Here is a 14,696-nt window from a genome sequence, read left to right on the forward strand (position 1 = left end):
CTATTGCAGATCTGAAGAAGATTATGCCGAAGGTTCATGAATGTGGCGTCCTTCTAACATTACTAAAGCCATTGACAATGTTCAGGAAAAGCAAATGGGTTGCAATAACGCCGGTAAACAGCTTAATGTTCCAAAACAACACGTATGAGGGTTTTCAACTTGCACTAGGGTACATCTCAGAAGGCAGCAAAAGCTGAATTGGCAGACCTACAATTCTGGGTAAGGATCTAGAAAAAGTTGTTGTATCGCGTTGTTATGCTGTGGACTGGTCTTTCTTTTGGTTTACTCATACTTAATTGTGAGAAATGGCCGTACAGTTGTCAGAGAGAAGAAAAACGAAACACTCTTTGAAAGATGCAGTTGCTGGGGGAAAGTGGGTTAGTCTTTTACTTGTATGTCACAAAACAAAACACCCAGAAAGAAAGTCTATAGGAACATCCGTCAGCAGGGCTGTTGGATTCAGCAAAAGAAATACTGAGGAATGCGATTCCCTTCTGAAGGATATTATAATACGTCTACTTTCAAATTATGTTGTGTTTTGTCCAATTTAATACCTTTTACCAGTTTCGATTATTGTTATTTTTGCTTATTTTCAGAAGGGATCCGATTTTGGAACGCTCTGCGTGAAAGGTTTCTGAAAATGCTCTTTCATGTTATGGTTCAAATGGCTCTGAGCACAATGGGACTTAACATCTGTGGTCATCAGTCCCCTTGAACTTAGAACTACTTAAACCTAACTAACCTAAGGACATCACACACATCCATGCCCGAGGCAGGATTCGAACCTGCGACCGTAGCGGTCACGCGGTTCCGGATTGAAGCGCCTAGAACCGCAGAGCCACACCGGCCGGCCTTTCATGTTATTTCTTAATGTTTTTTTTAAGAGTAAAAGGTAAATTGTGTATAACTTCATACATTAAATATTACATTCCTTTAAAAACCAATGTTTTACTACTTTAAATGTTTTAAAATCATAAACCAAATAGGTGTCAATTTGTGGGCACTTTCTACTGCGCACAAAGCGTGAAATACAATACGTTTAGTTACATAAATAATTTTCAGACTTTTTTGTGCTTATGCTCTAGTAGTGCAATAAATATTTTATGACGTACCTGAATTTGTTATATCTGACTGTACAGAACAAATTTGTTTTAACATCAGATCAATACAATAAACATTATTTCGCTATACTACGATTGTCTCGGTACATTCAAATCTCGAGGCTGACGATATGAATTATGAAGACATAACAAACAGCTGATGACGTCTGTCAAATTTTAATGTATACAGAAATAAAAACAACGGTGGAATTTAGGATACACCAAGGTACTGACAATATGATTAAAAGCAGGTGTTGTATTGGCCTGGTGCAAAAAAAAAACTGTTATTTAAAGTAAAAAATTACAAATCGAAATATGTTATAAAAATATATTGTATTACTGTAAACCGTGCACACAAAATGATTGAAAATTATTTATGTAACTAAAAATTTTGTATTTTATGTTTTGTTAATGACATTGTATCTTCTAAAGTAGGTAATCGATTGAGAATGAAATAAAATTTTCGAAATTAGTCACTAATAAAAATATTATATGTCACTCTGACGGAAACCTAAATTAATAGAAGAGCGAGAGACAACTTAAAAGTCACTAAATAATAAGTGAGACCTGATACGTGACGCACTCATCGTGCAAGAGGTTTGCAAATTTTTATGCAAGTGTTTGTGATGAGCTATGATTTGGATGAATCCCTTATGGAATCAGCACGGACTATTAACTAGTTCGAAACTTAAGCCACAGTAGTTGTTTGTAGATGGCAACCAGGATTTTTCGTGATTGAACCAAACCATTATAACTAGTACATGCTCTTCATATAACAGAGGCCTCATCAACAGACTTGTCTGAACAGTGCCATGAACTGATCAAATTGCTCAAGTAAATGCAGGATTGCCCGTCTTGAGATCGTATCCTTTGGACCCGAGCCTGGTGCAGACTCCACAAGCACTGTATTTGACAAATTGCAGTACTACATGTGACGCGGACGCTCTGTAAATGATAACACAGTACGGGAGATGAACCAAGGTTCGATAATAGGTTCTGAACTGAGCTGTTTTGTTACACAACAAGTAGCTGTAGTCACTGAACCTGAAATTCTCTTGTTTGGCAGATGATGAGTAATGTCTAAGAGTTTTAATTATAATACCTATAGAAAGTCTTCCCATATGAGGATGGAAAAGACCAGCCTGAAACTTTATATGAGACTTGAAAAACCAACAAGGAAAGGCGGGTACTCAAGTGTAGTAGGTACCCATAAAAGATTCCTTGGTTCCCCGTTTTGTTCTGACTACACTCTGTCATGAACAGGTAATATTATTTGAACTACTGGACTAACCTTGTATCTCTCTATGTCTTCCAGAACAGCTTCAGGACTGAACTCCGACGTCACAATGCATTTCATCCCGGTGCCCACACACCACACTGTGAACGCTATTCCACTTATCCAGTAGAAGCCCGTCGTAAATAACACGACGTCCTCTCCTCCATAAGGGGCATCGCTGCGACTGAAACAATAACACCTAATTACGAAGTGAACTGGATTGCTAGATCAACACCTTTTCTATGAGCTACGATCTATGAGAAAAATATTTAAAAAAATCAACATTTCATTATTGTAAAAGACGCCATATTATGGGGCTGAGTCAGTTTCACTAATTGCTAGCATTAAAATCAAGATAGTGCAATAGAATTTGTCGACCTTGAAAAAGCTTTTGAGATGTAAAACTCGGCAAGATGTTCGAAATTCTGAATAAGGAATAAGGAATAAGTCGCTTGGAAAGACGAGTGATACACAGTACGTGCAAAGATAAAGAAGTATAGTAGGTGTTGAAGACCATGAACTAAGAGCTCAGTAAGACAGGACGTAATCTTTCGCCTCTACTATTCAATCTACACATCGAAAAAACTATCACGGGAATAAGAGTGGTTCAAGAGCGGATTTACGAGTCGGGATGAAAGGATATCAATGATAAGAGTCGCTGATGACGTTGCTAACTTCAGTCACAGTGAAGAAGAGTTAGAAGATATTTTGAACTGAATGAACAGTCTACTGCGTACAGAAAGTGCCTTAAGAGTAAATCGAAGAGAGACGAATGTATTGGGAGGTGGCAGAAATGAGAACAGCGATAAAATTGGTGATAACGAAGTTGATGACGTTAAGGGATTCTGCTACAATGGAAGCAAAATACGCATGACGGAGGAAGTAAGATGGACATGAATATCACACAAGCACAGGCAAAGAGGACATTCTTGGCCAAAAGAAGTCTACTGGCATCAAATGAAAGCCTTAATTTGAGGATGAAATGTCTGAGGATGTACGGCTGGAGTACAGAATTGTATGTTGCTGAATGATGGATAGCGAGACACCCAGACAGGAAGATAATCTAAGCGTTTGAGATATGGCGCTAAAGAAAAATACTGAAAATTAAGTAAAGTTGATAGGATAAATATTGAGGAGGCTCTCCACGGGGTCGGCGAAGAAATGAACTTACATAAAATAGTGACAGTAAGGAGAACCGTCTGACAGGGCATGTGGTAAAGGAACAAGAAATAACCTGCTTCATACTAGAGGGAACTGTGTAGGATTAAAACGGTGGGAGAAGACAGAGCAGATCAATCAAGTACTTGAGGACGTGGAGTGAGCGTGCTACTCTGCAATGAAGGAGATGGTGCAGATGGAGATTTCATGTCAAGTGGCATGAAACCATTGGAAAGACTGATGACTCAGAAAGAAAAGATACCTAAACATTTGGGGTGGTTCATAAAAGACTTGATTTCACTGTAAAAAAAACTAGAACCAGAAGACCCTTATTCCGCGCCAATAAGAAACATGAGACCAACTAGGAACACAACGCAGAGAAGGTACAACATTTTTTCCTGCCTGTTGGAATTTGTGATGCAGAGACTCCATGTGAAGATGAACTCTGGCACTACTGAAGAAAATATGTCAACTTTAAAGGAACAACACTAAAACTAAAAATACTGAAAAATATTAAACGTATTTTTCTAGTTGTTACTGCAAGTCACATAAAGTGAGTATAGTTTACAATAAACATTGAACACAATTACCTTGTCGAAACAAGAAACGTTCTGGAAGAGACATTCCACACGTTGTTTTAAAAGTGGAAATATCATTTCACATCAGGAAGTTCACTTCCACGATGCCCTTTGGATATGCATTCATTTCTGGGTACATATGATGGACAGACCATATTTCCAACCTCCAGTCAGTCTGCACTTTCTGATAAAGACTTATGTAACAGACCTTGGCCACATTAAACAGCTGTACTACTTTCCAGTTCTGTTATATACTCTTGGAGTCAGACACAGCCAACTTCACTTGAGTCTCACAAATCACATATGCTTGTACAACACATTACTTGCCATGTTATGAAAGCATGGTTCAAAAGAGAATGTAGTTAACATACCTAGGCAAAGTGAATCTGCACAGTTCAAGTAATATGGAGTCTTTAGTTCAATAATAATTTGTTTTACATTTATTTATATATTTAAATGTCAAGTTCCGTAGGACCAAATTGACGATCAAATCTCCAAGGTCATGGAACGTGTCAGCACATGAACTTACAACATTAAAAGTAATAACAGATAAAAATAAATGTTCCTGAACCTGAAAGAAAATCAGTCCATAAGTTTAAGCAAACGCTATCAGCAATACAGTGAGAATCACCTTAATTTTTCAAGGAACTCCTCAACAGAATAGAAGGAGTGACCCATGAGGAAACTCTTCAGTTTCGATTTGAAAGCGCGTGGATTTCTGCTAAGATTTTTGAATTCGAGTGGCAGCTTATTGAAAATGGATGCAGCAGTATACTGCACACCTATTTTGCACAAGAGTGAAGGAAGTCCGATCCAAATGGAGGTTTGATTTCTGCCGAGAATTAACCGAGTGAAAGCTGCTTGTTGTTGGAAATAAACTAATATTGGAAACAAGAAACGACAGTAAGGAATATACATATTGAGAGGCCATTGTCAAAATACCCAGACTCGTGAAAAGAGGTCGACAAGAGGTTCATGAACTCACACCACTTATTGACCTAACCGCCCAGTTCTAAGCCAAAAATATCCTTATAGAATGGGAAGAGTTAGCCCAAAACGTAATACCATACGACATAAGTGAATAGTGAAAATGACAGTATTAAGTCTTTGAACAAGATCCTGGACGTGGGCTTTCCATGACAGCTTACTATCTATCTGAACACCTAGGAATTTGAACTGTTCAGTTTCACTGATCATATGCCCGTTCTGTGAGATTAAAACATCAGGTTTTGTTGAATTGTGTGTTAGGAACTGTAAAAACTGAGTCTTACTGTGATTTAACGTTAGTTTATTTTCTACAAGCCATGACCTGAGGTCGTGTACTGCTCTACTTGAAACAGAGTCAATGTTGCACACCACATCCTTTACTACCAAGCTAGTGTCATCAGCATACAGAAATATTTTAGTTTTACCTGTAATACTAGAGGGCATATCATTTATATAAATAAGGAACAGGAGCGGCCCCAACACTGATCCCTGGGGCACCCCACACTTGACAGTGCCCCACTCAGATCCCACATCACAGCCGTTATCAACATTGTGAATAATGACCTTTTGCTGCCTGTTGCTAAAGTAAGAGGTGAACCAATTGTGAGCTACTCCCCTTATTCCGTAATGTTCCAACTTCTGGAGCAATATTGTGTGATCAACACAGTCAAATGCCTTTGTTAAATCAAAAAATACGCCAAGCGTTCGAAACTTTTTGTTTAGCCCATCCAGTACCTCATAGAGAAAAGAGAATATAGCATTTTCAGTTGTCAAACGACTTCTAAAGCCGAACCATAAATTTGATAGCAAATCGTGTGATATAAAATGATCAATTAACCTTACATACACAGCCTTTTCGATAACTTTTGCGAACACTGATGGCATAGAAATAGGTCTAAAATTATCTACATTATCCCTTTCTCCCTTTTTATAAAGCGGCTTTACTACTGAGTACTTTAATCGCTCAGGAAACTGACCATTCCTAAAGGAAAAGTTACAAATATGGCTAAATACAGGGCTAACATGTGCAGCACAGTACTTTAATAATCAACTAGACACTCCATCATAACCATGAGAGTCCTTAGTCTTCAGTGATATGTATGGCAAATGTAATATAAATGTAAACATTCCTTTACTTGGGCCTTCAGTATGGCAATGAAGACGGCTTTGGTGTGTATGCATTCTCATTCCCTGCAACAGGTCTGTCTAAAAACGTATTTGAGTTGTATTGCTGTTGCAGCCCTCCACATTTTATTGAATTCATTAGTTGAAAACTGACAAGACCGACAATGTTTTTAATATAATTTTCAATGACAGATGTCATAGAATAAATGTTTCATACCTTCTCTCACAAAAGTTTATTAAATGTATTATACATTTATAAATAATATATATGTATCTATATCCAGTATCTCCTCATGTACGTCTGGATCGAGTTCATTCGCATTTGGCACACAAAGGCAAATTTCGTGAGCATCAACACTGATGTCTATAATCTTCTAGCTCCAGAAGGAGAGGAGATGAGGGCAAAATGCGATTTTCTATGTTCCTGCTACGTAGGTAGCACTGTACAACATGCATGTTGCGTTGGAATCTACCAACTTATAGATTTGCTTTGCAGAGTTGTCTACACTTCTGTGGCAAGAAAGTGTTTTCCAGCCCCTGACCAATAGGTCACACTGCAAGCCAGAGGTGTTGTGTTTTAGTAGTATTGAAAAAGAATCATAGCATCTGGGATATGGTGCTGCAGAGGAATGCTGAAAATTCGGTGGACTGATAAGGCTCTCTGCAGAATCGACAAGGAAATGCATACATGGAAAACACTGACAAGTCAAAGAAACATTACAATTGCACATAGACCTACATCATGTCATCAGGGAATAACTTCCATGATATTAGAGGGAGCTGTATATAGTAAAAACTGTAAAGGAAAACAGTGGTTCAACTACATCAAGCAAATAATGGAGGACATTGGTTGCAAGTGCTACTATGAGACGAAACGTTTGGCATAGGAGAGGAAATCATGGTGAGCTGCATCAAAATATTCAAGAGACTGATGAATCAAAATAAAAAAGGAAAAGTTTTTGGCCTGCCTTATCGACGTACATTACTGGGCGGTCTACACATGAGGGGCAAGAAATTATTTCTACCACTGACAAGTAGGATTGTTTGCATGACAGACTCGTTTTGGAATTAGTGTCAGGCTGCTTTATCAACTTCTTTGATGAGCCTACATGTCATATCTCCTGTCATGTTGGCTACACAGCGTGAGGGATGTGTTTTAGTAGTATATGGCCACCTTATCAACATGCATTGCAGGATAGCCTACACATCAGGAACAAAGTATGGTTTTACATCTTCTGATATGTATTCTTCCTTGCACAACAGGTGTCTTTTTGGAGTAGTGTCAGGCTGCTTTATCAAATTTCCTTTCTTATGAATAAAAAAACTGGTCTTAACCCCTCTTAGAAAGCCATTGGTTATAGGTCTGTTGCCAGAGTATTGTTTATTCTCTTCATTAACCTGTTTTGAAAGAACTATATATATATATATATATATATATATATATATGTGTGTGTGTGTGTGTGTGTGTGTGTGTGTGTGTGTGTGTGTGTGTGTGTGTGTGTGTGTGTGAATGAGCATGGTGTCGGGAAGATTGAGATGGATGGTGGAAGTGATGAACAGAGAGATGGAGTAGGAGGGAATACATAAGCAGTCAAAAGGATGTACATAGAGAGAGAGAGAGAGAGAGAGAGACGGCAAATTGAGATGGAAACATTAACAGGGCAGGAGGACATTGACAAAGGAGCTGGACAGAGATTTAGGGGTAGGAGAAGAACAAGCAAAGAAGGAGGGGAAAGGAGATGAACAAGCAAGGGTGAATGTGGATTAGGAGAGAAGAGAGGAGAAAGTAGACCAATAGGTGGGAGGGGATGGTCAGAGAGATATGGAGAAGGAAGAGATGGTCAGAAAGATGGGTGAAGAGGTTTTGGCATAGACAGACGGAGCACAAGAGTGACAGATTCTGGTGAGGAGTAGAGGGACAGGGAGGGGAGGGGAAATGGTCACTGAATAGCGCAGGAGGAGATGGACACAGGTCAGGCAGAGACGAGGAGAGAGGAGAAGGAGAAATCTTGCCTAGAGGAGGAGGCTGAAATATGGAGAGAGTTGGGAAGGTTGTTATGGGCAAACAGGGGTTGAGGAGGAGACGACAAAAGGGGGGGAGGAGATGCACCAAGAGAGGGCAGAGAAGTTATGTGTACATTATATGCAACATACACATATTTTTCATACAAACAGGAGACAGGAATGAATATCAGCACTGTGGGGTTCATAATACATAGCTCCAATAGGAATGAAGATACAGAAAAACATTTTTCAATACCTGCCATAAAGGGTGTTATGCACTACATGCTTGTGGTAGCAATTTCGAAATGTTTTACTGGCCTGTTTCGCAGGGATTGCACATGTGGATAAGTACGTCTGGTTAGCCAGAGGAGGGGATGTTGGTAGGTGAAGATGGATACGGGGAGGCAGGCAAGACGAGATGGACGAAATGGACAGAGAGAGAGAGGGATAAGAATAGATAGATGGAACAGTGGTTGCTGAGATGGAAAATAAAGAGGGTCTGGAAGGAGATGGAAACAGACAGAGGGGAGAAGGACGAGAAGAGAGGGAGGAGGAGTAGATGGTCAGAAAGAGAAAGGAACAGATGAGGGCAAAGGGTGGGAGGAGGAGACGGAGAGGAAGAGAGTGAGAGAAAGTGATAGAGCGGAAGTGGGTGGGGGGGATGTGAGGGACTAGTAAACAGGGTGAAGGAGGTGGACAGATAGAGGGCGTTGGATGCATGTTCCCATGCAATACTGGCATGCTGTGCAGTGGGTACATGTGTGGATGGGCATTGCTGAGCATAGAAATCGGGTATAGATCGATACTGAGAGAGAGTGGGGAAAAAGAGGCAGACATAGATAGAGGGAGGAGAAAAGGGACAGACTAAGAGGGAAAGGAGGTATTGGACTTATAGATGGGTAGGAAGTGGAAGTGATAGATGGAGAGAGATATGGAGCACGAGATTGACAGAAAGAACAGGGAGGAGGTGATGCACAGAGAGGGAGAGAGGAGGAGGAGATGGACAAACGAGAGTGTGAGGAGATGGAAAGAGGTGTCTTGAGGACGCTGATAGAAGGCAGTGTGAGATGTACAGAGAGAGCAGAAGAGAAAATAGTCAGCGAAATGGAGAAGGAGACAGAGACAGAGAGATGGAGAGGGGATTGAAGAGGCGAACTGAAATGAGGTGAATAGAGATAGGGGAGGAAGAAGTAGATGCAGAGCGTCACAAGGAAGAGATATATGCAATATATGTGTCAAACAAGTATGTGTGTGAAACTGCAGGGAAAGGCTACTTAAATATAAATCGTAACTGGATTAAAGGAAGAGAAACCTCTACTTATCATGAAGCAACAACAGAGATTGTGACAAGGTTAAATCATATTATAATATGTACTGTGCCGTTTTAAGCAAAATTCTCTTTGTATCAAGCGAAAAAATTAATTTCCTCAGAATCAAGACTACAGTAAATAAAATGAGGCAGAAAAATGAATCAATTAAATGTTTTAATTTTTTTAAAAGTAAATAAATAATTGAAGAAAGTTTCTGTCAGTAACAGATAACATTACATACCTTATTTTTTTGAGAAAAGTATTACATATAGTTTGATAGAATTCAAACATGTAATAATATCAACATTTTCAAAAATAAATTTACAATAATTTTAATGGTATTTTTATAGATAGTCTGATTATTGCAACAATTTTTCTAGAAACTTGAGGTAGATTACGTACACCTGACTTTGCAACCACCTAATACTGAGAGATATACTCAGTACCAAACATGTAGGACTTAAAAGATGACAATTGAGTGATAAGGCTATGTCTATCTTCACACATGGCACCACAATACTGGAATCAATAAACTTGAAATGACTAACGTTTAGTATGTTTTGTAAGGTCGCTAAGATTTTTATGTGATTATGGTATTCTCGTGCCAAGGTTAAAACACTGTGGAAGTGTAAATACATCAAGTTCATGATTTTAACTTACTTACATAATAGAAAGCCAAGTGTACCATTTCGTTATCCAACTGAAGAAATCAGTTTTGGCTTACCATTGACTTTTGTTTTGAGTTCTCCATTTCTTATATAGGGTGAGTCACCTAACATTACCGCTGGATATATTTCGTAAACCACATCAAATACTGACGAATCGATTCCACAGACCGAACGTGAGGAGAGGGGCTCGTGCAATTGGTTAATACAAACCATAAAAAAATGCACGGAAGTAAGCTTTTTAACACAAACCTACGTTTTTTAAAATGGAACCCCGTTAGTTTTGTTAGCACATCTGAACATATAAACAAATACGTAATCAGTGCCGTTGGTTTCATTGTAAAGTGTTAATTACATCCGGAGATATTGTAACCTAATGTTGACGCTTGAGTACCACTCCTCCGCTGTGTGTATCGGAGAGCACCGATTTACGTAGGGATCCAAAGGGAACGGTGGTGGACCTTAGGTACACAAGAGGCTGGAACAGCACATTACGTCCAGATGCTAACATCTTTTTATTGGTCTTTTTCACTGACGAACATGTTCATTACCTTGAGGGGTGAGGTACACGTACACAAGTGGTTTCCGTTTTCAATTACGGAGTGGAATAGAGTGTGTCCCGACATGTCAGGCCAATAGATGTTCAATGTGATGGCCATCATTTGCTGCACACAATTGCAATCTCTGGCGTAATGAATCTCGTACACGCCGCAGTACATCTGGTGTAATGTCGCCGCAGGCTGCCACAATACGTTGTTTCATATCCTCGGGGGTTGTAGGCACATCACGGTACACATTCTCCTTTAAAATACCCCACAGAAAGAAGTCCAGAGGTGTAAGATCAGGAGAACGGGCTGGCCAATTTATGCGTCCTCCACGTCCTATGAAACGGCCGTCGAACATCCTGTCAAGGGTCAGCCTAGTGTTAATTGCGGAATGTGCAGGTGCACCATCATGCTGATACCACATATGTCGACGCGTTTCCAGCAACGTTGGCACATCATGCTCTAGAAACGCGACGTATGTTGCAGCTGTTTGGGCACTTGCAATGAAGTGAGGACAAATGAGGGGGTCGCCAATGATTCCGCACCATACATTTACAGTCCACGGTCGCTGTCGCTCTACCTGTCTGAGCCAAGGATTGTCCACGGACCAGTAATGCATGTTCCGTAGATTCACTGCCCGGTGGTTTGTGAAACCCGCTTCATCGGTAAACAGGTAGAACTGCAACGCATTCTCTTTCAATGCCCACTGACAGAATTGCACTCGATGATTAAAGTAATCACCATCTAATTGCTGATGTAGCGACACATGAAACGGGTGAAAGCGGTGACGATGCAGTATGCGTATGACACTACTTTGACTCAGTCCACCGGCTCTCGCAATGTCCCGTGTACCCATGTGTGGGTTCATGGCAACAGCAGCTAACACACCAACCGCACCCGCTTCTCCTGTGACGGGCCTGTTACGGACCCGTTCGCGTGCTACGACCATACCTGTTGCATACAGTTGGCGGTAGATGTTTTGAAATGTGCGGCACGTTGGATGCTCTCTGTCCGGGTACCGTTCTGCATACACCCTGCAGGCTTCAGCTGCATTTCGTCGACACTCGCCCTAGATAAGTATCATCTCCGCCTTTTCAGAGTTCGAATACACCATGGTCATAGTTCCTACAACACTACACTATCACAAACGACTGGTAACACGGTGTACTACAGTTGGTCTGCGTGCGGAGACGAATGCAGAATAACAATAGCAGCAAGCGCTACATGCGGACACTGCGACAGCTTGACCAAACCACAACAGTGCACTACGGCCACACTCGTAAACACGGTCGTCATCGTAAACATGTCCCTGCAGATGCTGCTCGCCGACCGTGGCCCGTGTTTGTTACAACATGCAACTGAACGTCGGAGGTTTCAAGCGTCAAGTTTAGGTCACAATATCTTCGGATGTAATTAACATTTTACAATGCAACAAACGGGACTGATTACGTATTTGTTTATATGTTCAGATGTGCTAACAAAACTAACGTGGTTCCATTTAAAAAAACGTAGGTTTGTGTTAAAAAACATACTTCCGTGCATTTTTTATGGTTTGTATTAAACAATTACACTATCCCCTCTACTCACGTTCGGTCTGTGGAATCGGTTCGTCAATATTTGATGTGGTTTACGAAATATATCCAGCGGTAACGTTAGGTGACTCACCCTATATATATATATATATATATAGATATATATATATATATATATATATATATATATATATATTTTCTATATATTTCAATCATCTCTACCAGTAAACATGCATACTACAAACGTTGTTCAGCGAAGATGCGTGGTTGTACTAGGCAAAGCACTTTCACATCGGCAGTCCCAAGGAATTAAGCTTTGTACATCATATACTCCATTTTCTGAAGGGAGGATTTTTTGTAGCTGCTGGAATTCTAAGCGTCAAACTGAATTTCACTTAGTATTCTTTGCTAATCCCATATTTGATGCTTGCAGATAACCAAGATTTGTATATATATATATATATATATATATATATATATATATATTCTAGTATGAATCGTCAGATAACTAAGATTTGTATAATCCTGTCATTATATATATATATATATATATATATATATATATATATATATATATATATATATATATATATATTTTCTAGTATGAATTGTCAGATAAAACTTTTTGTCCTTTCATCATATGACAGGATTATACAAATCTTGGTTATCTGCAAGCATCAAATATGGGATTAGCAAAGAATACTAAGTGAAATTCAGTTTGACGCTTAGAATTCCAGCAGCTACAAAAAATCCTCCCTTCAGAAAATGAAGTATATGATGTACAAAGCTTAATTCCTTGGGACTGCCGATGTGAAAGTGCTTTGCCTAGTATAACCAGGCATCTTCGCTGAACAACGTTTGTAGTATGCATGTTTACTGGTAGAGATGATTGAAATATATAGAAACTAGTTGACTCTGCCGATTTCAATTCACAAACACTATGTGGAATAATTGTTGTCGGTGTAAGCTTAGAGGGACAGTGTTTTCACAGTGCAGAACCGTGTTAAAAGTGTTATATCTGGAGTTATAGAACATTCCTCTGTAATTCCGTTGTCTACGTCTTTATACACTAAAGAGCGAAATAAACTGGTACACCTGTCTAAATTCGTGTAGCGCCCCAGCGAGCTCCCAGAAGTGCCGCAGCACGCCGTGGCATGGACTCGACTAATGTCTAAAGTAGTGCTGGAGGCAACTGACACCATGAATCCTGCAGGGCTATCCGTAAGTCCGTAAGAGAAGGGGGGAGTGGAGATCTCTCCTGAACAGCACGTTGCAAGGCTTCCTACAGATGCTCTATAATTTTCATGTCTGGGGATTCTGGTGGAAAACGGTAGTGTTTAAACTCAGAAGAGTGTTCCTGGAGCCATTCTGTAGCAATTCAGGACGTGTGGGGTGTCGCATTGTCCGGCTGGAATTAACCAAATCCATCGGAATACTCTCTGACCATGAATGGATGCAGGTGATCAGATAGGATGCCTACGTACGTGTCACCTATCAGATTCGTATCTATACGTATCAGGGGTTCCATATCACTCCAACTTCACACGCCCCACACCATTACAGAGCCTCCATCAGCTTGAACAGTCTCCTGCTGACATGAAGGCTCTATGGATTCATGAGGTTACCTCCATTCCCGTACACGTCCATCAGCTCGATTCTATTTGAAACGAGACTCGTCAGACCAGGCAAATGTTTCCAGTCACCATCAGTCCAATGTTGACGGGCAAAGGCGAGGCATAAAGCTTTGTGTCGTGCAGTCGTCAAGGGTACACGAGTGAGCCTTCGGCTCCGAAAGCCTATATAGATAATGTTTCTTTGAATGTTTCGCACACTAACACCTTCTGATGGCCCAGCATTGAAATCTGTAGCAGTTTGCGTATGGGTTGCACTTTTGTCACGTTAAACGATTTTCTTCAGTCGTCATTTGTCCTGTTCTTGCAGGATACTTTTCTGGCTGCAGCGATGTCGGAGATCTGATGTTTTACCAGGTGCCTGATAATCACGGTAAATTCGTGAAATGGTCGTACGGGAAATTCCCACTGCATCGCTACCTCGGGGACGTTGTGTCTCATCGATCGTGCAGCGACTATAATTACACGTTCAAACGTACTTAAATTGTGATAACCTGTCATTGTAGCAGCAGTAACTCATCTAACTACTGCGCCAGGCAACTGTTGTCTCATACAGGGGTAGGCGTTGCCGACCGCAGCACCGTGTTCTGCCTGTTTACGTACGTCTGTATTTAAATGCGCATGTGTATACCAGTTTCTTTGGCGCTTCAGTGTAAAGTGTATATTTGTACAAAAATACACTTTCTAAATATTATTACAGTCAGTTGTTTTGCTAAAAACACCAAACAGTGACTGCCAATCCATTCTGTGAAAACCACACATTACTAGCATTATCTGTTTCAAGG

At 40.2% G+C, this 14,696-nt stretch overlaps 1 protein-coding gene across 1 annotated transcript in view; it reads right to left on the reverse strand.

The window, feature by feature from the left end:
* LOC126092737 (uncharacterized) overlaps positions 1-14,696 on the reverse strand; it is a 95,394-nt gene that overhangs the window by 44,916 nt on the left and 35,782 nt on the right. Inside the window, exon 4 of the mRNA XM_049908462.1 lies at positions 2,392-2,560. Within this exon, the coding sequence (XP_049764419.1) occupies positions 2,392-2,560 (169 nt within the window). The remainder of the gene's footprint in view (positions 1-2,391; positions 2,561-14,696) is intronic.

This window comes from Schistocerca cancellata, chromosome 7 (genome assembly GCF_023864275.1).
Source record: "Schistocerca cancellata isolate TAMUIC-IGC-003103 chromosome 7, iqSchCanc2.1, whole genome shotgun sequence".
Lineage (NCBI taxonomy): Eukaryota > Metazoa > Arthropoda > Insecta > Orthoptera > Acrididae > Schistocerca > Schistocerca cancellata.